The 21362-nt window shown below is 39.4% G+C and overlaps 1 protein-coding gene across 1 annotated transcript; it reads left to right on the top strand.

The window, feature by feature from the left end:
- The first annotated feature begins 1805 nt into the window (after positions 1–1805).
- On the top strand, positions 1806–6777 carry LOC140886892 (probable mitochondrial-processing peptidase subunit beta, mitochondrial). Its single transcript, XM_073293800.1, has 9 exons — positions 1806–2526; positions 3510–3674; positions 3798–3935; positions 4042–4193; positions 4304–4412; positions 4751–4849; positions 5234–5299; positions 6191–6298; positions 6371–6777. Exons 1-9 carry the CDS (start codon positions 1870–1872, stop codon positions 6455–6457), a joined length of 1581 nt encoding a protein of 526 aa, XP_073149901.1. The 5' UTR covers positions 1806–1869; the 3' UTR covers positions 6458–6777.
- The last annotated feature ends 14585 nt before the right edge of the window (positions 6778–21362 follow it).

The raw sequence follows: 21362 nt of genomic DNA, 5'->3' as shown, positions 1-21362 counted from the left end.
CGTTTTCGGTTTGTTCAGTTTATAGCCGTTATGCCGTCGGTTTGAGTTTTGGATTTTCGAATCATTTTTGTATTGATTGAAGCCTTGGCTTGTGAGTGATCGTGGTTGTTGATCAACTCTTGTATTCGTACAGATTCGTTGGAGTTTGTCGAGCCCTGTGTTAGCAGCATTGTTCGTCGAGAGTTGGACGAAGAACGGTAAAGAGATTTCCTTGAACCGTTGTTTGTTGTTTAGGTTGTATAGTTGTTGATACAATCTTTTGTTGTAGCTTTTCCGGAGTTGGATCTACGACATTGAAAGATAAAAGCAGTCATCGTAGCGGGATAGCATACTCGGGACAGTTGGTTCTCGAGTTTCCCTTAAAATCACATATTGCATCGATACTGGTTCTAGTTTATGGAACCTGTATTTTGTTGATTATTTGAATGAATTATATGGCTAAGTTCCTTTTGTTCCCATATGCATTCATATTGAGCCAGCACTATTGTTTCGATGGGCAGAACAACCCTTTTGTTAGACGTTTGGGAGCTATAGTCGAGTGGCCTAGGACGTAGTCGTTGCGCCTAGTGCTAGCATACTCATTATAGTTGCTCAAAGTCTAGAGGAGTGGGATATGTGGCACCACCTCGATTGGGAGAGTCGGTGAGTCGTCCGTGATCTCATCCTCGGGATCCCAAAAGCACAGCAGCAATCCTTTGTTTATCAGATTTGATATCCCGGTTTAAAGACATGCATTTCATTCGTTGTTATTGATTGTGTTGTTGTCTTGAAAGCATGTTTATTGTTGTATTACTTGATATGTTGCTTTTACTGGGATTATCATTCTCACCGGTTATCCGGCTGTTGCTTTGTTTTGTATGTGTACTTGGCAACAGGAAGGGCAGGATCAAGTCAGCATAGACCTGGTTAGCGTCCAGAGCAAGAGATAGAAGTGAGACTCGTTTAGAAGTCGAATCAGCATGTCAACCTAGTTATGTTTTGCGAACATGTTTAGTCATTCGAATTTCTCGTAATTGTTTTGTAAGCAAGAATCGATGTAGGTACTACCGTATTGAATGTTTCTCTTCCCTAAACCTTACTTGTATCGTTATTGGCATGTCAAATACTCTTAATGCAAGTGTTTAGGTTTTGATTGAGTTTATTTCAGTGCCTTAACTTTTCTGGGCGAGGGGACGGCGCGGGCGCGCGGCCTCTTTGCGAGGTATGGGCACGGGCGCTCTTACTTAGAGCGCGGGCGCGCTGCCTTAGGCGCGGGCGCGCTTGTTTTTGCGGGGCTTAGGCGCGGGCGCGCTGATGTCAGCGCGGGCGCGCGAGCCTCCTTTAAAAAAAATATTATTGGTTTCTTGTTTACATATCGCTTGTTGTCTGATATTAGTTGATTAAAAACGAGGTCTCACATCAAATATGTTTCCAATGACTTATATGTTTTTTTTATTTTTTCGGCCCCTAGATGTTGGTTGTGTTGCATTTATTGTTGGAATTATGTTCATTAATAAACAAAATTCATTATGTTAAAATTATATATATATATTTTTTTGCAATTCTAATATACCACAAAAAAATAATTTCAAGTTTATGATATCTACAATTATGTTATTTCAATTGTGAGTCAATATAAAATTATTATTTTAGACCTTCAATTTCAGGATCATTTTATATCATAGTCTACTTATTATTACACAAATTATCTTTAATATTCACACACAAACGTAGCATATTAATTCGTCGTTAGTAATATAATAATATAATATATAATATAATAAAATATAAATACCGGAATCATCGTGAATAAATGTAAACAAAATGTATTAAGGACTACCACTTCTGATCTCTCCGACCAAGTCATAGAGCTCACTCGCCGCAGCAACCATGACGAGCCGCCACCTCCTAAACTTCACCCGCCGCTCTCGAAGGCCAATCCGTCCATTCACCTCCCTCCACAGCCTCTCCACTGCCGTCGCCACTGCCTCTTCCCCCTCCCTCCCTTCCCCTCCGCCGCCAACCGCTATGATCTACGATAGGTTAGCTGAATCCGTAAAGCATAAGCTAGAAAAGCTCGAACGCCCTGATCATCGCTTCCTCCAACACAACTCACCCCACCCAACCCCAGAATCTCATACTGAAATCCTTTCAGCTCCCCTCACCCGAGTCACGACACTCCCCAACGGCCTCCGAATTGCCACCGAGTCTTCACTCGCTTCTAAAACCGCCACCGTTGGGGTTTTCATTGACGCAGGATCGAGGTTTGAAAGTGAAGAATCAAATGGCACTGCGCACTTTTTGGAGCACATGATATTTAAAGGGACGGAGAGGAGGACTGCGAGGGAATTGGAAGAGGAAATCGAAAATATGGGAGGGCATTTGAATGCCTACACTTCGAGAGAGCAAACTACTTATTACGCTAAAGTGATGGATAAAGACGTACCGCGTGCGCTGGATATTTTATCTGATATTTTGCAGAATTCTAAGTTTGATGAGCAGAGGATTAATCGTGAACGCGATGTTATTCTCCGCGAGATGGAGGAGGTACTATCAATCCATTGGATATTGTTTCGTTGATTTCTTGGAGTTCTAACATTAATTTAGGTAATAGATTGTTGCTTGATCATTGATTTAGGTGAAAAAGGTCTTTGCAGTCTTTTAAGATTTTTTTCTCCTTTCGTGTTGTATCTCTTTGGTTGATTTTTGCTCCTGGGTAACAAAGATACTGCCTTTAGGTGGCAAAGACTGTTCTTTACTTAGTTCCAAGTATTTTCGTGTTCTGGAAGAAGAAGATGTCCTGCTTTTTAATCATGTTTTAGTATTCGGCTACTGATGGTATTAGTACTATCTTCATCTCGGGATACATACTTGTGGATAGATGTGTTTAACTCGTTGGATTATTTGGCTAGTGGTATGTATGCTGGGATTTCTTTGGTTTGAGATTGAGAATTCAGGTTGAGAGGGTGGATACTATAGTTCTGTTGGTCAACTTAGCGCAGAGCTGCAGAGGTATTATCCTTTGTGACTACCATTATTTTTATTATTCCTTTGTCGAACCAAATGGTGCTGTGCTTCTATCAAATACCATTTCTGAACAGAATATAGTGTTAGATGGTCATGAACGGACATCATTCCACTAGGTACTTGCATCCCCATTCTTTACTTGGTAGTCATGCTAACAGTTGTTTGGCATCTTGCAAATTTTCAAACTGTTCTTTTCGGTTTCATTGTTAATTTATCAGATAAGCTTTTGTTACTGTTGACCTTTTGCATGCTATCTAGTAGCCACACAAACCATTGGTGATTTAGTTTGATGTGTATTGTTCTGAATAGACATTTTCTGTGACGTTGTGATGACCCCAAACTTTCAATTTCTAAAAGAAAATTACGGGCAGGTATGCATTTTGGTGGGCCTCAACCAGATTGTCAAAACTCCTCTTTATTGTACAAAAAACTTCTGTGGTTTCTACGCTCATAATATTAGGTTATTCTGTTTCTCACTTGTGTATATTATTTAACTATCATAGGTTGAAGGACAAACTGAAGAAGTCATATTTGATCACCTTCATGCCACTGCTTTCCAGTATACGCCTTTGGGTCGAACAATTCTTGGGCCTGCTGAAAATATCAAGACTATTGGAAAAGAACATCTACAGAATTACATAACATCTCACTACACTGCTCCAAGATTGGTACATAGAACCATGATTAGACTTTTCTCCGTCGAGCTCCACCAATCTGTGGCATGGTAGCCATGGATAATCTTGGTCTCTGGTTCTGGACATCTCTTAATCTTTTATTTTTTGCTTGTATAGGTGATTGCTGCTGCAGGTGCTGTTAAACATGAAGATATTGTTGAGCAAGTGAAGAAATTATTTACGAAGTTGTCAACAGACCCAACGACAGCTTCTGAATTAGTTTCCAAAGAACCTGCAATATTCACTGGCTCAGAGGTATTCATGTATCATTTTGAATATTTGATGATCACAAGTATTTATAGTGTTTAAAGAGAAAAATTTACAGCTGTCTCAGTCATGTTACTTATATTTGGATATATAGATCAGGATGATTGATGATGACATTCCCCTAGCCCAATTTGCTGTTGCTTTTGAGGGAGCCTCTTGGACAGATCCAGATTCAATTGCCTTAATGATCATGCAGTCGATGTTGGGTTCTTGGAATAAAAACGCTGGTGGCGGGAAGCATATGGGGTCTGTATGCACTCACCTCATCATAATTGTTTATCCGTTTCATTGTTAAAAATATTTATGATTTTTGCACTGTTAGTCACATTCATCAATTGATCTATCTCATGATACAGTTCTGAGCTTGCGCAGAGGGTAGGTATCGATGAAATAGCGGAGAGCATGATGGCTTTCAATACCAACTACAAGGACACTGGTTTATTTGGTGTCCATGCTGTTGCCAAGGTGGGTTTTCTGTGTTGGATAAAAAGGAGGCAGTGGAGCTTTTATTCTGAATTAAGTACATAAAGTCCAGCATGGATTCATAAAATGAATTTGTTTTTGCTCTTTATTTTTTCCCAAAATGCCTAGTTACTAGTGTTACTGGGAAATGTCAGTTTCTTGATTATGCCGTACTTTATTTTCAATGCCATGTTGGCTAATATATTGATTAAAATAAACCCTTCAACATTTTTTAAAATAATATTGAATTTGGAGTGGAACTGTTTATTCTGGAATCAGTTACACATTATTTACTTAGTCTGATTATTATTTGTTAAAATCTGATGTATTATTTCTTGCAGCCTGATTGCTTGGATGATTTGGCCTATGCAATTATGTATGAGATTACCAAGTTATGTTATCGAGTGTCAGAAGCTGATGTGATTCGTGCTCGTAACCAGGTTTTTTAAGTCATGGTGTCAATTGTTATATCTTTTAAAGTGAGTTTCTATGGGGGCGCTCGTAACCAGGTTTTTTAAGTCATGGTGTCAATTGTTATATCTTTTATAGTGAGTTTCTATGGGGGCACTACCATCTGGTTTTACTGCAAACTTATTTTGGTAACTATGTTTGGGCCTTGAGGCGGAATAGTGGATTTTATCATACTCGTTTCGGTGACTTTATATAGGTCCTTGAGGTAAAATAATGAGGTTTTGCATGCATAGTTTAACTCATATTGTTGGTCTCCTGCAGTTAAAATCTTTTTGGTAACTTTAGGTCCTTGAGGTAAAATAATGAGGTTTTTATCCATGCATAGTTTAACTCATATTGTTGGTCTCCTGCAGTTGAAATCTTCTCTGCTGCTTCACATTGATGGAACCAGTCCTGTTGCTGAAGATATTGGACGTCAGGTATAATTTGGTTACTTAGAATTTAATATTTAATTGAGACTGGGACTACGCTTAATGGACAGATGCATGATATGTTTCTTTATGGTTTCGGAGTTCACTATCGGCTAAACACAGCCTCAACTCTTCTTTTACGATGTATTCTTTTAATGTAACCTTTGTGGTTTGGGCTAGGGATTACCATATTGAGTAGCTCGATAAAGTAGCAGTGCAAATATAAGCTATAGTTTTTGTTGGATGGTGTGTACTTGGCATCAGTCATTTATGACACCGACTTTGAACTTCAATATCTTGGTGTTCCTCGTGTGGCCGTGATCTGTGCTTCTCAAGTAGAAGTGGCAATTAATGGTCGGTATTGTATCTTTTTATATGACCCTATCTTTGTCTGTAATTTTTTAAAGTTTGCATGATTTTCTGAACAGTGATTTGAAAAAACTAGTCTAACAATAGACATCAGGTACTATTAGTTGAATGCCATGCATAATTCCGATGTAACAAATTCTAGATCCAGACACATGAGACAATAGTAGTACTCATTGTTATCAAATGATTAATGATGGAATGTCAAGTCAGTAATAATTTGTAAAAGGGAGTTTTCAGGTTCTTGATCATATTGGTTGCCTCATAAAATGCTAATAAGAGTTTAACAGATCAATCTGTTGAGTTTGATCCTTGATCAACAATGGCCTGTGCTTTTCATTTTTTTTCCTCCCAAGATCTGTGTGATATTTAGTTGGGTTTAGGTTTAACTGTGAATTGCAATTATGTTGGTTCATTTTAATCCTCTTCTGTAGATGATGAATGGTAACACATTCCTGTGAAATGGTTACGCAATCTATTTTTGTATCATTTATTCCTTTTTTAAATCTTGATTTATTTTCTTCCTTGTTGCAGTTGCTTACATACGGTAGAAGGCTCCCGTATGCTGAACTGTTTGCCCGGATAGATTCTGTAGATGCTACCACTGTCAAACGTGTTGCTAATCGATTTATATTTGATAGGGTAAGGTCGATTTTTAGATAAGAGGCTCGATAAAATTATTAATTACCCATTTAATCCTGGCTTTTTGTGCAGGACGTTGCAATTACTGCTATGGGGCCTATCCAAGGGCTCCCGGACTACAACTGGTTCAGACGCAGGACCTACTGGCTTCGTTACTAGGTTCCTTTTCTGTTCGAAATGGCGTTTTCACTTGCTCCGTTTCTAAAATACCCGGTCGTGCTTCTTCTGAACGCCCACAAAGCATAGTTGGCGGCTTTAGTTTTTACATTTTCCCCATCAGTTTTGAGATGATTATGAATAATAATAATCCGACTGTAATCAGTGATATGGCTCTTATTGACAACGAATTTATTTTTCTTAGTGTGAATTTGTAAGGTCCAAAAATCCACTGAACTTACTCACAAGAAATTATTTAATCAGCATTGAAAATTGTGTTTAATTATGTTATGAGATGTTATGCAAAAATGTTAGTTTTAATATTTTCCAGGTATAAGATAATTCCGGTGATCAAGTGAGTCGAAACTAGCTTACGAACGATTATACAGATTTTTATTTTAAGTTTTAAATATTATTTGTGCAGTTTTTTTATTTTTTAAGTTGGGCTTGATATCTAATTTTAAAAGTTTAAAGAGAGGTGAGAGTGTTTCAAGTTGTTGAGATTACTTTCGGCACAAGTGTTTTTAAAGCCAACTTGAGCATCAAATCTTTATTTCTTTTCCCTTTTCATGTCACGTAACCGCCTCCCTACCCACTAACCCTCACTTTTTTGAAAAATCTGTACACTTTTGAAAGAGATTCTTCGTTCGTGTGAAGGCTAGCTCGTCCCAACATCCAAATTTCTCCCCTACTCACGAAAGAAAAGTTTTAAACGATTTTGAAACAATCATTCAAAAATATATGTTGATATGAAAACCTCCATGTGGATGTGCATGTATGGTATAATGCGTGATTTTTTATAGATTTTGAATAGCATGTAGATTCATGAAACGTGAATCGTTTTTGATGTTACGTGGTTAGTTTTTATGTCAAAAGGGGATCATGTATAGTTGAAAACTCAAGTTTTTTTTATGTATACTAGTATCTCACCCGTGCGATGCACGGATTGTATTGTGTATATAACGATGAAAAATTACATAGTTTGAAAATTTGAGTTTGTAATTAAATAGTAAATACAAAATCTAATTTAGCACTCACTAAAATAAATTTTAAAAATAAAGTGAAAAAGTATTATTACAAATTTTGAAAATATCCTTAAACACAACATCTGTAGTCGAGTTTATTTCATTGTCGTCATCATCACATATTAAAATTTTAAGACACTTTCGATTTGTAATCCTAGATACATCGACATACAGTTGACCATGACAGAAAACATGTTTCCTAAAATAAAAAAACCCCACATGTGATAATGATTGTCTTTGATTTTTGTTAATTGTTATTGCATATGAAACAATTAAGGGAAATTCTCTTCGTTGGAACTTGAAAGGAAGCCTTGAATCAAATGGAGTTAATGACATTCTTGGAATAAGCACTTTATGAACCGCATTACTTCCGTTAAGAATTTTTCCTTCCAAAACATGGTTTCCGAGATTCGTGATAATCAATCAAGTATCATTATATAATCCAAGAGAATTATCTATATTCCGCAATAACATAACATGAAACGACCCTAACTACTCGCTACTAGACTATAATTAAAATAAAGGAAAATTACGGATTTTTAAAAATTTTGCCATGACCTATTTGTAAAAGAAATAAGCCATCAAGACTCAAACAGCAATTTAAATAAGGAAAGAAAATTGACTTCAGAACTTAAGTGCGTTAAACATAAACATGCAATCCTAGTAATCACCTCCCGGTTACAGCATAAAGTAAACTAAAGCATTTAAAATTAATTCCAACGATAATCATAAACTTACAAAAGCGGAAAACGTACTTCAAAACATAAGCTGTAGCACAGGGAATGCACATCCTGGCTATAAATACTACAAGATCTCAAATAATACTTCATTATTACAAATTCGATAACTGTGCGGAAAAACATAAACTAAAAGGAAGCAACGGTCACTGGGCCTCGCACTACCGATGGCCTCATCCCAGTAGATCACGCCCCTCCGTCTCCTCCACAAAATCCTCACCTGCAAACATTCAAGCATAGTGAGTCTAAAGACTCAACAAGCATAACTAGGATAATAACAAGGGTTTAAAATACGTGATGCAAAAACTCAACTTAAACTGTAATATGCATGAAACTAGAAAGATATAGAAATCATGCATTAATGAACTCACACTATGGTAAACTTTAACTTTCATAACATTCAACTTGGACTCATGCATAACTGAAAGACTGACATCAATGCAAAACGAGTCAACTAAAATTGTGAAACTTTAACTTTTAAACTTTTCTTTACTTTTTCCTCTTAGAAATCCGATCCCTGATTTGTGACCCTCTGTTTCGATCATGATCATGGCTGCAGTGCACTATGCCGGCAAGACGACGAGATTTCTCCCGACGAACTTAACCCCTCTATGGCAAGGAGACCGAGATGCCTCCCGATCCCACATTGCCCCTCTGTGGCAAGGGTAAACAAGATGTCTCTTGCTCCTTGCCTAACCTCTATAACCTCTTGGTGAGTAGACCGAGGCATCCCCCGGCCTAGCAACACCCCTCTTGTCACAAACAGATCACTTCATTCAAAAATATTTGCTTTCTTTTCCCTTTTCATTTATAAAGACTCAACTCATACATTAAATGTCATGCAAACAAGTAAACTTCCTTTTTCTTTATTAAACTCAAGAACACGTCAAATGCACACGAATAAGCAATCTTTAAGACATGAGACTCGACTCGAAAATGTGAGTTTAAGGTGGATGAGTGGCTGCCCCTAAGTCCAAAGAAGACAACTTACCCAACAAAATCCTCAAACTTGACTTAACTCGAGCAAGTAAACCGAAAAGCCCTTAACTTTGTCATGCCTTATCCAAAACCCGTCCCGCTTGAACCGACACTCAAAAAACACTCCAAATCATCCCAAGGAATAGGTGGTATCATCAAAAGATCAAAAGAGCAAATTTACAAAACACAAAAATCGGACAGCCCCTATTCAAAGGAAAAATCTGCACTTACACCCAATTTTGAAAAATCCATAACTCACTCAATTCTTATCCGAATCGAGCCCATTTTATATCGACGCGACCACAACGACACGAACTTTACTATGGTTCAGACCAAACACTGCCCAGACCTCAGACCAGCCCTGCCCTGCCCCGTGAACAGTACTGCCCTGCACCTCACACACCTCCAATTCCAACAATTCAAACACTTAGCCCACTTTCCTCAACTTATCTCCACACCAAACACCCAAACACCTCAAATAACCTCTCTTAGGACTTTTCCCAAACACTTGGGCTACACTCAATCCACACTTTCACAACACATATCAAGAACATCAAGAATTAACCATCAAAACTCCAAAATGTTGAACAATCAATCAAGACCAATGCAAGACCATTAAATACTTCAACATCAATTAAATTTCAGCCCCTACACATGCAAAATTTCGAAATTTAGGTCCTTATACATTCTGAAAATTCGAATTTTGGCAAGAACATCCATATAAATCCATGTCATTGCACATATACTCAACATTAAATCACATAAACTCAACCCCATAACACATTTAGCAAAATCAGCCCCTTAAATGCCCAAATTCGAAACCCTAACATCACAACATCATGCATTTTCGAAATTATTGCAAGAAGTCTTAAGGGTAGGGGTAGATATTGCTTGAATGTTAGCCCAAAGAAATAGTTACACTTGCCTTCACCAATCTACCAACAAATTTCGAACAAGAAGAGGAGATGAGAGTGGAACTTCAACCAAACACCAAGCTAAGCACCTAGGGGAGCTTCTCCGATGGCTGGGACGGCGGCAGGCGGCGGCGGACGGCGGCTGGAGGGGTTGGACGGCTTCTTCAAGGGAGAGGGGAGAAGTGGGCGGCTAGGGCTAGGTTTTGGGAGTTAGGGTTTGTGTCTTGATTTTAATTGAAATGTTTTAATGATAGTGTAAATTAAAAGTGTAGTGTATTGTGTGTAGTGTTTTAAAATTTCACTTGTACTAGCAAAAGTACTACTTGTACTATTAAAACTTTTTACCTCAAACTTTTTGCTATTTTCAAACTTCTAAATTTAAAATTTCAACTCTCAACATTTTAATTGAAATTCCACTAACCCGGATTTAATAAAATCCTATTTTATGGAAAATTTAGGAAATAACCCAAGAAAATGATAAAATTTCTTTTTGACCCCTAAAAATTCAAAATTTGCATGTTTGGCCAAAACCCCTCTTTTTACCTCTAACTTAAAATCTTAAAATTAAAAATCTTGAAAATAAACCACCGAAGCCCACCGTCGTCGCCTTCCTGGATAAAAATTACTAACTAAACAGTTCAAGGCATTTAATTCAAATAAGTCAAGCAAGGCTAACTTTAACTGAAACTTAAACAATTAACTTCAAGAAATTAAAATATAAATACTGAAAATAATTTTTAGGCATGGTTTTCAAATTTTAGAAGTTTTTGGTGCTACAATTCCTCCCTCCCTAATAAGAAATTTCGTCCTCGAAATTAAAACTCACCAAAAAGCTCCGGATAGCGATCTCTGAAATCTGCTTCTGCTTCCCAAGTGGCCTCTTCATCCGAATGGTTCTGCCATCTTACCTTGATCATTGGAATTGACTTGTTACGGAGTCTTCTCTCCTGTCTATCCAAAATCCGGATGGGCGTCTCCTCATAGGACAAGTGAGGAGATAGCTGAAGCGGTTCCGAACTAAGCACATGGGATGGGTTCGAGATGTACTTCCTCAACATCGACACATGGAAGACACTATGGATATTATCAAGGTTAGGCGGCAGGTCCACTCTATAAGCCAGTGCCCCTACCCTATCCAAAATCTCGAAGGGTCCTATAAACCTCGGTGCCAACTTTCCTTTCTTCCCAAACCTCAAAACTCCCTTCAGCGGCGCTACACGGATGAATACATGATCACCCACCGAGAACTCCAAGTCTCTCCTCCGGTGATCAGCATAACTCTTCTGCCTACTCTGGGCAGTCCTCATCCTATCACGGATCTTAGCCACTACCTTGGTGGTCAACTGAACAATCTCCGGACCAAAGTCTGATCTCTCACCTATCTCATCCCACAACACTGGAGATCTACACTTCCTCCCATAAAGCGCCTCATAGGGAGCCATGCCAATAGTGGACTGAAAACTGTTATTGTACGCAAACTCCACTAGTGGTAGCCTCGACTCCCAACTTCCTTGAAAATCAATAGCACATGCCCTCAAAAGATCCTCCAAAATCTGAATCACCCTCTCTGACTGGCCATCAGTCTGCGGGTGAAAGGCGGTGCTAAAAAGTAGCTTCGTACCCATAGCGGAATGAAGACTCTTCCAAAAAGACGAAGTAAACCGTGGATCTCTATCAGACACTATGGAGACTGGAATACCATGTAGTCTGACTATCTCCCGGATATACAACTCCGCGAACTGAGTCATCGTGAAAGTCATCTTCACCGGTAAAAAGTGAGCCGACTTAGTGAGACGGTCTACAATAACCCAAATAGCATTTGAACCTCTCACTGTCTTCGGCAATCCCACAACAAAGTCCATGGAGATATTCTCTCATTTCCACTCAGGAATAGGGAGAGGCTTAAGCAATCCGGCCGGTCTCTGATGCTCCGCCTTGACCTGCTGGCATGTCAGGCATTCTGACACGAATCGGGCAATGTCACTTTTCATGCCTGGCCACCAATAAAGCTGCTGAAGATCCCGATACATCTTCGTACTACCAGGGTGGATTGAGTACGGCGACGTATGTGCCTCTGCCATGATAGTAACTCGCAGAGAATCACCTGCGGGAACCCAAAATCTACCTCTGTACCTCACAATCCCATCTACCACAGCATACAAACCGCTGCCTTTCTCTTCGTCCCTCTGTCTCCACTTCCTGATCTGCTCATCAACTGACTGCGCTGCACGGATACGATCAAAAAGTGTAGTCTGCACACTAAGGAAAGACAAACGGGGAGCTCTACCACTCGCATAAAACTCAAGACCATACCTCTGAATCTCAACCTGCAACGGTCTAGACACTGACAAGAAGGTAATCACTGCAGTCTTCCTGCTCAAAGCATCTGCAACCACATTAGCTTTACCAGGGTGGTAGCTAATATTGCAGTCATAGTCCTTCACCAACTCTAACCACCTACGCTGCCTCATATTCAACTCCTTCTGGGTGAAGAAGTACTTGAGGCTTTTGTGGTCTGTGAAGATCTGACTCTTCTCTCCGTAAAGATAGTGTCTCCAAATCTTAAGAGCAAACACTACCGCTGCCAACTCTAAGTCATGAGTAGTGTAGTTCTTCTCGTGCTCCTTCAATTGCCTAGAAGCATAGGCAATAACTCTGTCTCGCTGCATCAGAACTGCTCCCAATCCCAACTTGGAAGCATCAGTATACACCACAAAATCACCTTGCCCGGATGGCATGGTCAACACTGGCCCTGTCGTAAGAGCTTCCTTCAAAGTATCAAAGCTCCTTTGACACTCGGCACTCCAAACAAACTTGGCGTTCTTCTTAGTCAACGCTGTCATAGACACAGCAATGGAGGAAAAACCCTTGATAAATTTTTGGTAATAACCGGCTAATCCAAGAAAACTGCGAATCTCAGACGCGCTCCTCGGTATAGACCACTCCTTCACTGCTTGAACCTTTGCAGGGTCTACACCGCTCTTAGAAATAATATGACCCAAGAAAGCAACTTTCTCCAACCAGAATTCACACTTATCAAACTTGGCCAACAACTTGTGCTCTCGAAGCACCTCAAGAACGGTCCTCAAATGCTGTTCATGCTCCACTCTATCCTTCGAATAAATGAGGATGTCATCGATGAAAACAATGACAAAGCGGTCCAAGTAAGGCTGAAACACGGGGTTCATAAGATCCATGAAAACCGCGGGCGCGTTCGTCATCCCAAACGGCATCACAAGGAACTCGTAATGACCGTAACGAGTCCTAAAAGCTGTCTTCGCCACATCTGACTCCTTCACCTTCAACTGGTGATAACCTGAACGAAGATCAATCTTCGAAAAGACGGATGCACCTTGCAATTGATCGAAGAGGTCCTCGATCCTAGGTAATGGGTACTTGTTCTTCACAGTCACTCCGTTCAAACCTCGGTAGTCTATGCACAATCTTAGACTACCGTCCTTCTTCTTAACGAAGAGAACTGGTGCGCCCCATGGGGAGAAACTAGGGCGAATGAATCCCTTGTCAAGCAACTCTTGAATCTGCTCTTTTAACTCCTTCATTTCGGTAGGAGCCAACCTGTACGGTGCCTTGGAGATAGGCACAGTACCGGGAACCAAATCTATAGAGAACTCCACTTCTCTATCGGGCGGAATTCCCACAACATCGCTAGGGAACACATCCTCAAACTCCCTGACGATAGCCACATCAGAAATAACTGGTCGCTCTGGCAGCTCTGTCAAAGATAAACTGGCTAGAAATGACTCGCACCCACTAAGTACAAGCCTCTGAGCTTGCAAAGTAGAAATGACTCGAGTCTTCCTCAAGCTCTTAGCAGCCTCAAACCAAAATGGTTCCTCGCCCTCAGGCCTGACTAGTACTGACCTCTGCTGAAAATCTATCATCACTGCATTCTTCGTCATCCAATCCATCCCAAGAATCAGGTCAAACTCTGGCAAAGGTAGCACTATGAGGTCTGCTACCACTGATTGACCCTGCAAAATCAATACAAGGTCTCTCACCAAGCTCCTGGTGGATAGCTCTTCTCCTGAGGGGATAGTAACTGAGAATCCAACCTCCAATTCCTCGCTCTGAATGCCCCTCTCAAGGGCAAAAGACTCCGATATAAAGGAATGGGTAGCCCCTGAGTCTAATAAGGCCCTTGTGGCTACGCCTGCCACAACAATCCTACCTGCATAGCAGTAGTTACAACGACAAAAGGTTGAAGTTAAAACCACGAGTTCTACTTAGGCTCATTCTAATTCAACAATTCCCAAACAAGATACTATTCATGCTAAACAGTCAAAGGACCTAAGACAAACAACAAGATACTTAGAGAAAACCTCAAACAAGAAAAGACTTAGAGTCACATGCATCTACAAATCTTTAACTGCTCTAACCCAAAAGTTAAGATATTACCTGTGAGAAGAGTAGTGTCTGGGTCGGCCTACTCGGCCTCCATCACGAACACTCTGCCCTGCACGGGCCTCCTCAGCTCTGGAAAATGGGTAGACATATGTCCTGGCTTCTTGCACTTGAAGCAAACTCCAGCATCCTTCAAACACTTCCCAAAATGCGGACGATGGCAAAACTGACAAATAGGCTTCTCCCCAGCCTTGGGAGGAACCCGTCTCTGGGCCTGACGCCCCTGCGGTGCCTGCTGTCCCTGCTGTCTCGGGGGTCCATGATACGGCTTCTTGCCTTGCTGCTGCTGCTGAGAGTGGCCCTGATGAGGGAAGGGCCTCTTGCCATGCGCCTCCGCGCTAATATCTCTCAGCGTCTGCTCGGACCTCAAGGCACGCCTCAGTGCTGAAGCATAATCAGATGGCTCAGCCATCAGCACATCCCTACGGATGGTAGGTCGAAGCCCTACAAGAAAGTGCTCCAGCTTCTCTTTCTCATCATCTCCAATCAACGGCACGAAATGGCAGCCTCTCTCAAACTTCACCACGAACTGGGCTACCGACAGATCACCCTGCCTCAAGCTCATAAACTCCGTCTTCAAACGGCGGGCTCTCACATCAGCAGTAAAGTACTTCTCAAAGAACAACTTCTTGAACTCAGCCCAAGGTAGAGTAGCTGGGTTCACAATCTTCTCCATACCCTCCCACCAGAGGGCGGCATCATCCTGGAGGAGAAACACAGCACATCTCACTCTATCTGGATCTCCCATCTGCATATAGCGAAAGATCACCTCAAGGGAGCGGATCCAACCCTCCGCTATCAACGGATCAGTGGTGCCAGCGAAGTCCTACGGATTCATCTTCCGAAACTGCTCATAAGTAGTCTCCGATCTAGCAACAGGAGCATCCACATGACGCTCGAGGATACGGGCCAATCCTGCTAGCACCTGCCCTCCTATATCCACCCGCGGCGCCGGTGGAGGCGGTGGAGGCGTAACTGCACGAGGATCACGACGACGAGCCATCTAAACGCATTGAGAAAATCCAACTTTCAAATTTCATGCCTTAGAAAATATTTTTACTTCAAATTTAAACTTCTCAATAACTCAAGAAACTAATACATCAAAACTTAAACAGATAGAGACATTAAACTTAAATCTTACAGACTTTGAGGCGAGATCCCCTGAGTTTCAGCAACCGGCAGTAGGCTCAGCCCAAACCAAGACAGAGGGAAGGGGGCGGCCGAAACTAGAGAGAAATTCTCTAGGGTTTTTGAAATTTTTGACCTTGGTTGTGTAATTTCTGCACTGCAATAACTTATTTATAATGTGGGCTGCTAACAGCTTAGGGCCCATTAGTTATAAGTTCAAGCCTGACAAGCAAAGCCTGCATGTTCAGAAATTAATATAAAATTCATCGTGACTCAGATTGATAAACCAATTTCACCAATGTGTACAGAAACCATTTCTACATGTTTTAAAGTCAAGATAAATTTTCTGAATCCGAATTCAGTGGTTTCCAAAAATGTCCATCACTATGTCATTTTAGGAAATCTTACTCCCTCTACTTTTAAATAAGAAGTCCCACTTCTTTATTCACTAAATTTAACTCTTTAAATTTAATTATCTCAACGGGGATTAAAAATCCATTACTTGTGTGACCCTCAATGGTTCAGGGATACAGCTAGCCGTGGGCTCACAACTCCTTGTGACTCGGAACAACAATTTCCGACTTGCCCATCGAATCATGGTAAGAGCACCTAGCAACATCGCCCCATTCCCTAGGTATCACTGATAGTGCCTGCAAGAACCAATAGATTTTGGTTAGCGTACAGTACGGTCCCTTCATCCATATATCCCGATCGAATCAACAACCATTGGTAAATCGAGAGTCGTTCGAGATTCGATAACTATGCAATGCATCTTGAAGATCAAATAGTGACATCGCATGTGCTACTAGGAAACCAAGTAACCTAAAACACATAATGTACTCTGGCCAGAGATTCGTCACACTAATATCTCCTCAGATTGCATAGGATATCCACACTCGCAAGTATGTGGTGAATCCTTGACAACAAAACATTGACTCCTATATGTATCGTAACTGTACCCAATCCCGACACCTGATGACCCCAATAGAGTCGGTAAACGAGTCAAAGTACAATACTAGCATATAGAGTCTCAATGATGTTTCAAGTAGTAAGGACTAATGGTGTACAACCAAAACCGTGGACTTTATCCACTCGATAAGTGATAACCACTTGGAAAGTTCGGATAGGGTAGTTCGATCATTCATCATATGAATATCCATTTGCATGCTTTGAACATCTTTATGTTCCATACCAATGAAACGTGGTACTCTGCATCGCAAATACTAGTCTCAATCTTGAGCGATCCTTATCCTTATTAACGGACGGCTCAATCGACTAGGAAGTGTTTAGAATATACAGTGACTATAAGATGTGTTTCATGATAGCCATCCCTATGTGCTACCACATCTTACATACACTATAGTATATTCAAGGTCTTCATCTAAACATCTTATAGTATGTCACAACATAATAATATGATAAAAGATAAAGTAAATGCCATTATAAAAGTGTAAATTATATTAAACAAAAGATTGTTTATACATAGAGTCATAAAAGCCCTTAGCCACAAGTTGGCTCACCGGGCACCCACTCTTTCAACATCTTCTTCATGTACACCCACGTAATCATCAATGAATGCATCAACATTGTTGTTACCTTCACCATTCAAGTATAGTGAGTCTAAAGACTCAGCAAGAAAAATGTATAAAAATGTTGTTTCTAAAATTTAAAAAGAGAAAACATTATCATAAACTTTCATGCTAACGTAACACAATTGCATCTTAATTAAGCCATAACATGAACATTTAGAGGTGACGAAGTATGTGAATTTTGGTAACCGTCATAATGAGCCATTCATAATTTGTGTTGTACAACAAGCATATGACATTATGCCCATAAACTTCATTCTTTGGATAGCCGCTTCGGAGCTCATCATCCCGAAGTGCATACTCCATATAACCATCCAGTGAGCCATGTTTGGATAGCCGCTCCGGAGCTCATCCCGAAGTGCATATCACGTGTAATCACCACAAGACGCATAAACCATCAAAATGTTTTCATGCAACATAACATTCCTCTTATCATATCATAACGTATCATGTCATTGCCATACAACTCGAAACTTCATAAAATCATGCTCCTAAAACTTCTCGTGTTAACAACATGCGTGAACTACTTCAAAACATTTCATGAGAAATAGCTTTCATAAAAAAAATCACATAATCATGCATTACATAGCTTAACCAATCCACGTGAGCCATTCCGTCCGTCTCGAACAATCTATTTTGAAACTTTATCCCATACAATGTCTTAAAAACACTTAAAAGAGCTTAAAAGATCTTAAAATTGAATTACAGACTTAAAATGGTTCAACTCAAAAATTTGAGGCAGAACCCCGCTCGCTCGGGCGCACAAAGTACTCGCTCGAGCGAGACATGTCTCTTGCTCGGGCAGGCACTTTTATGCAATCGAGCGAGAGGCAGTCTGCCTTAAAATCCCAGACAACGAATTCTGATCCCTTTCTACCTGATTTTCTCAACTTTAAACGATTATCCTTCACCCAAAAATATTGACATTTGAAAAGATGTCATTTAATTTATAGACATAAAAACTTCAAAACTTGAAAGAATTTTGCCCCAAAAACAACCAACATCATTAAAAAAAACACCACATCACATCAAAATTTCTGCATCTTACTGCAAAACCCATCAAACCTCAATACATATACACCAAAGACATCAGGAATGCCTCACGTTTCACGTTTAAACATCATAATCATGAAATTTACAAAGAACATGCACCGATCATCCTAAAAACCACTTAGTGTTAAAACCTCAAAAGTAGATATAGTCTTAAATGAGTTTCAAAACAGTAAAAACTTGTCTGGATCCGGTTGTTTGGAATTAACCTGGACTGCAGAACGATCTAGCCTCGATAAACTTGAAAGATTTTTGCCCTAGCCTTGATGCAGCCTTTGAAGCGTATATTAAAGAAAGAGAGGAAAGGATAACAACGTCCATAAATTTTGAAAGGAATTAATGGTGAAATTATTTTGACGCCTAACTAAATTGTGACTAATGGGCTTGAGAGTTGGCCCATTAATTGCAAATAAAAGTTTTTAAAAATTTAATTCTCCTTACCACAAAATACACTACATCAACTTTATATTTTAAGCATAAAATATTTTTTTAACTCGTTTCGAAGGATAGCCTCTTTCCTTCGGTCCATATATTTTAACAATAAAATATTTTTTTAACTCGTTTCTAAGGATAGCCTCTTTCCTTCGGTCCAGAATTAAATAGGAAACCTAAAAACTTTAAAAATATCATCACAACACATAAATTTCTCAGGCATTAACATAAATCACATACTTAAACATAACAATTAAATATTTTAAATATCATGCAATAAATCACATAATTTAATTAATTTATCGTGATTAAGCTTAGTGAACTTTTTGGACCTTACAAATACCATACTAATTGCTCCAACAAAGACAAGAAAGTCCTTCAATCCTCCCATCCAATTCCTACCCAATCAACTATATGATACTCAAGACAGAAAGCAAGGAGAATATGACAGAAATCCCACGTTTTCACAGCACCCTCACTACAACAAAAACCATTTTACACAACACGCCAATTGGCTTTCCACAGCGCGCAGTGCATGTTGCACAACACAAAGCTGTTGATAGTAGAAGTTATTGACAGCGCGTATTGCGCGCTGCAGAATGTAGCATTTTGCGTTGCGGAAAGTAACATCAACAGCGCGCGATGCACGTTGCAAAAAGTAGCATATCAACAACACACATTGTGTGCCACGGAAAGTGGTATCTACAGCTCGCAATTCACGCCGCGGATGTAAGGCCCGGGATTAATTAATATTAATCCGACTTTATTTAATTTTAATCCACGTATATTTAATTTGGGAATATTTAGAGTTTTGATTTAAATTTTAATATTCTTAAATTATTTTGGATTGAAATTGAAGTAGAATGAAGGCCGAGGACTGAATTGCAAATTATGATGTTGCCAGGGGTTAAATTGCAAATATTTATGAAGCTATCCGAATTACTATTATTAGATAGCATGTGATACGTGTAATATGTTAGAGGAAATCAAAATTTCTGAAAAAGAGTCGTTCTTCTTCATTTTTCCATTTGAAGTTATGAATTTGATTTGTCAAAACTTTGGCTACGGTTGTCCGATTTCGATTCCGTAAATTGTTCTGGAATCCTTACGACGAGGGCTTCGATCTCGTGTAAGTTTTATGATGTTTTATATGGGTTTCAGAATTAGTTATTGAGCAGAGATCAGATTTTATGTTCTTGTTATATTCTTAACATGATATCGATTGTATATGCGCTACCTGATCGAAGTTGGATGGTTGAATGTTTTGGTTATGACTTCTAGCATGTATATCTATGCGTATAGCTGCTGATATGATGTTTTGTTACTGAGTTTTATAAGATATATGCTGATATATGAATTTGAGTTACAAGTTTCGAAGTCGGGGTTTACGTCGGTTACCGATTTTGAGTCGCTACGTCGTTTAATCGAGTTTTGGAATTGTTTTGATAGCCGATTTCTGAGTTGAAGGTGTTGTTGAGATGTTATGAATGTTATAGTATTTTTCTTATTCAGTTTCAGTTAAGTTTGAAGGCTAAACGACACAAGACACCGACTTGAACTAACGAATAAAGAGTTGAGGATTGAAATGCGATTGATTGATGAATTCTTGATGATTTTGACTCATTTTTGAAATGATAGATTGATATGGAGTTTGATATATGTATTTTGATTATATCTTACAGATTTGAAGAGTTCAAAACCTCAATAAAAGAAGGTATAATGACGACATCGTGAAGTAGGGACTTTGAAACTCAAGAACAACTAACCTTGAGTTGGCCCGCATAAACCACATACTTGTTTATGTTTTTGATTTGATTGTGGTGTTGTCTATCCATCTCAGGTAGTGGATCTTTATATTCGAGTTGATATGATGCTATATTGAATTGATTCTATGTCAAGGTTGTGGTTAACCTTATTTGCGAGTCGTTTACGAACTCGTTAGATGGATATCCATGTCAAGATCAGTTATGAATCTTGATGGCTTTGAAGTTATGTGAATCAATTCGTATGTAAAGCGTTTACGTACTCTATTTGTTGAGTCGAGTTTAAATAGAGTCAAGATGATTTATTTAACGCTTTCTATGAAAGAGTGGGTGCCCGGTTAGCCAACTTGTGGCTAAGGGCTTTTATGACTCTATGTAAAACAATCTTTTGTTTAATATAATTTACACTTTTATAATGGTATTGAATTTATCTTTCTTCATATTGTTATATTATGATATAATATTGTTGTTTTGATAAAGACCTTGAATATACTATAGTGTATGTACGATGTGGTAGCACATGGGGATGGCTATCATGAAACACATCTTATAGTCACTGTATATTCTAAACTGTTCCTAGTCAATTGAGCCGTCCGCAAAAAAGGGATAAGGATCGCTCGAGATTGAGACTAGCATTTGCGATGCCGAGTACCACGTTTCATTGGTATGGAACATAGAGATGTTCAAAGCATGCAAATGGATATTCATATGATGAATGATCGAACTACCCTATTCGGACTTTCCAAGTGGTTATCACTTATCGAGTGGATAAAGTCCGCGGTTTTGGTTGTACACCATTAGTCCTTATTACTTGAAACATCATTGATACTCTATATGCTAGTACTGTACTTTGACTCATTTACCGACTCT

The sequence above is a fragment of the Henckelia pumila genome, chromosome 3 (assembly GCF_033568475.1).
Source record: "Henckelia pumila isolate YLH828 chromosome 3, ASM3356847v2, whole genome shotgun sequence".
NCBI classification, from domain to species: domain Eukaryota; kingdom Viridiplantae; phylum Streptophyta; class Magnoliopsida; order Lamiales; family Gesneriaceae; genus Henckelia; species Henckelia pumila.
This window is presented reverse-complemented; position numbering and strand designations above follow the sequence as displayed.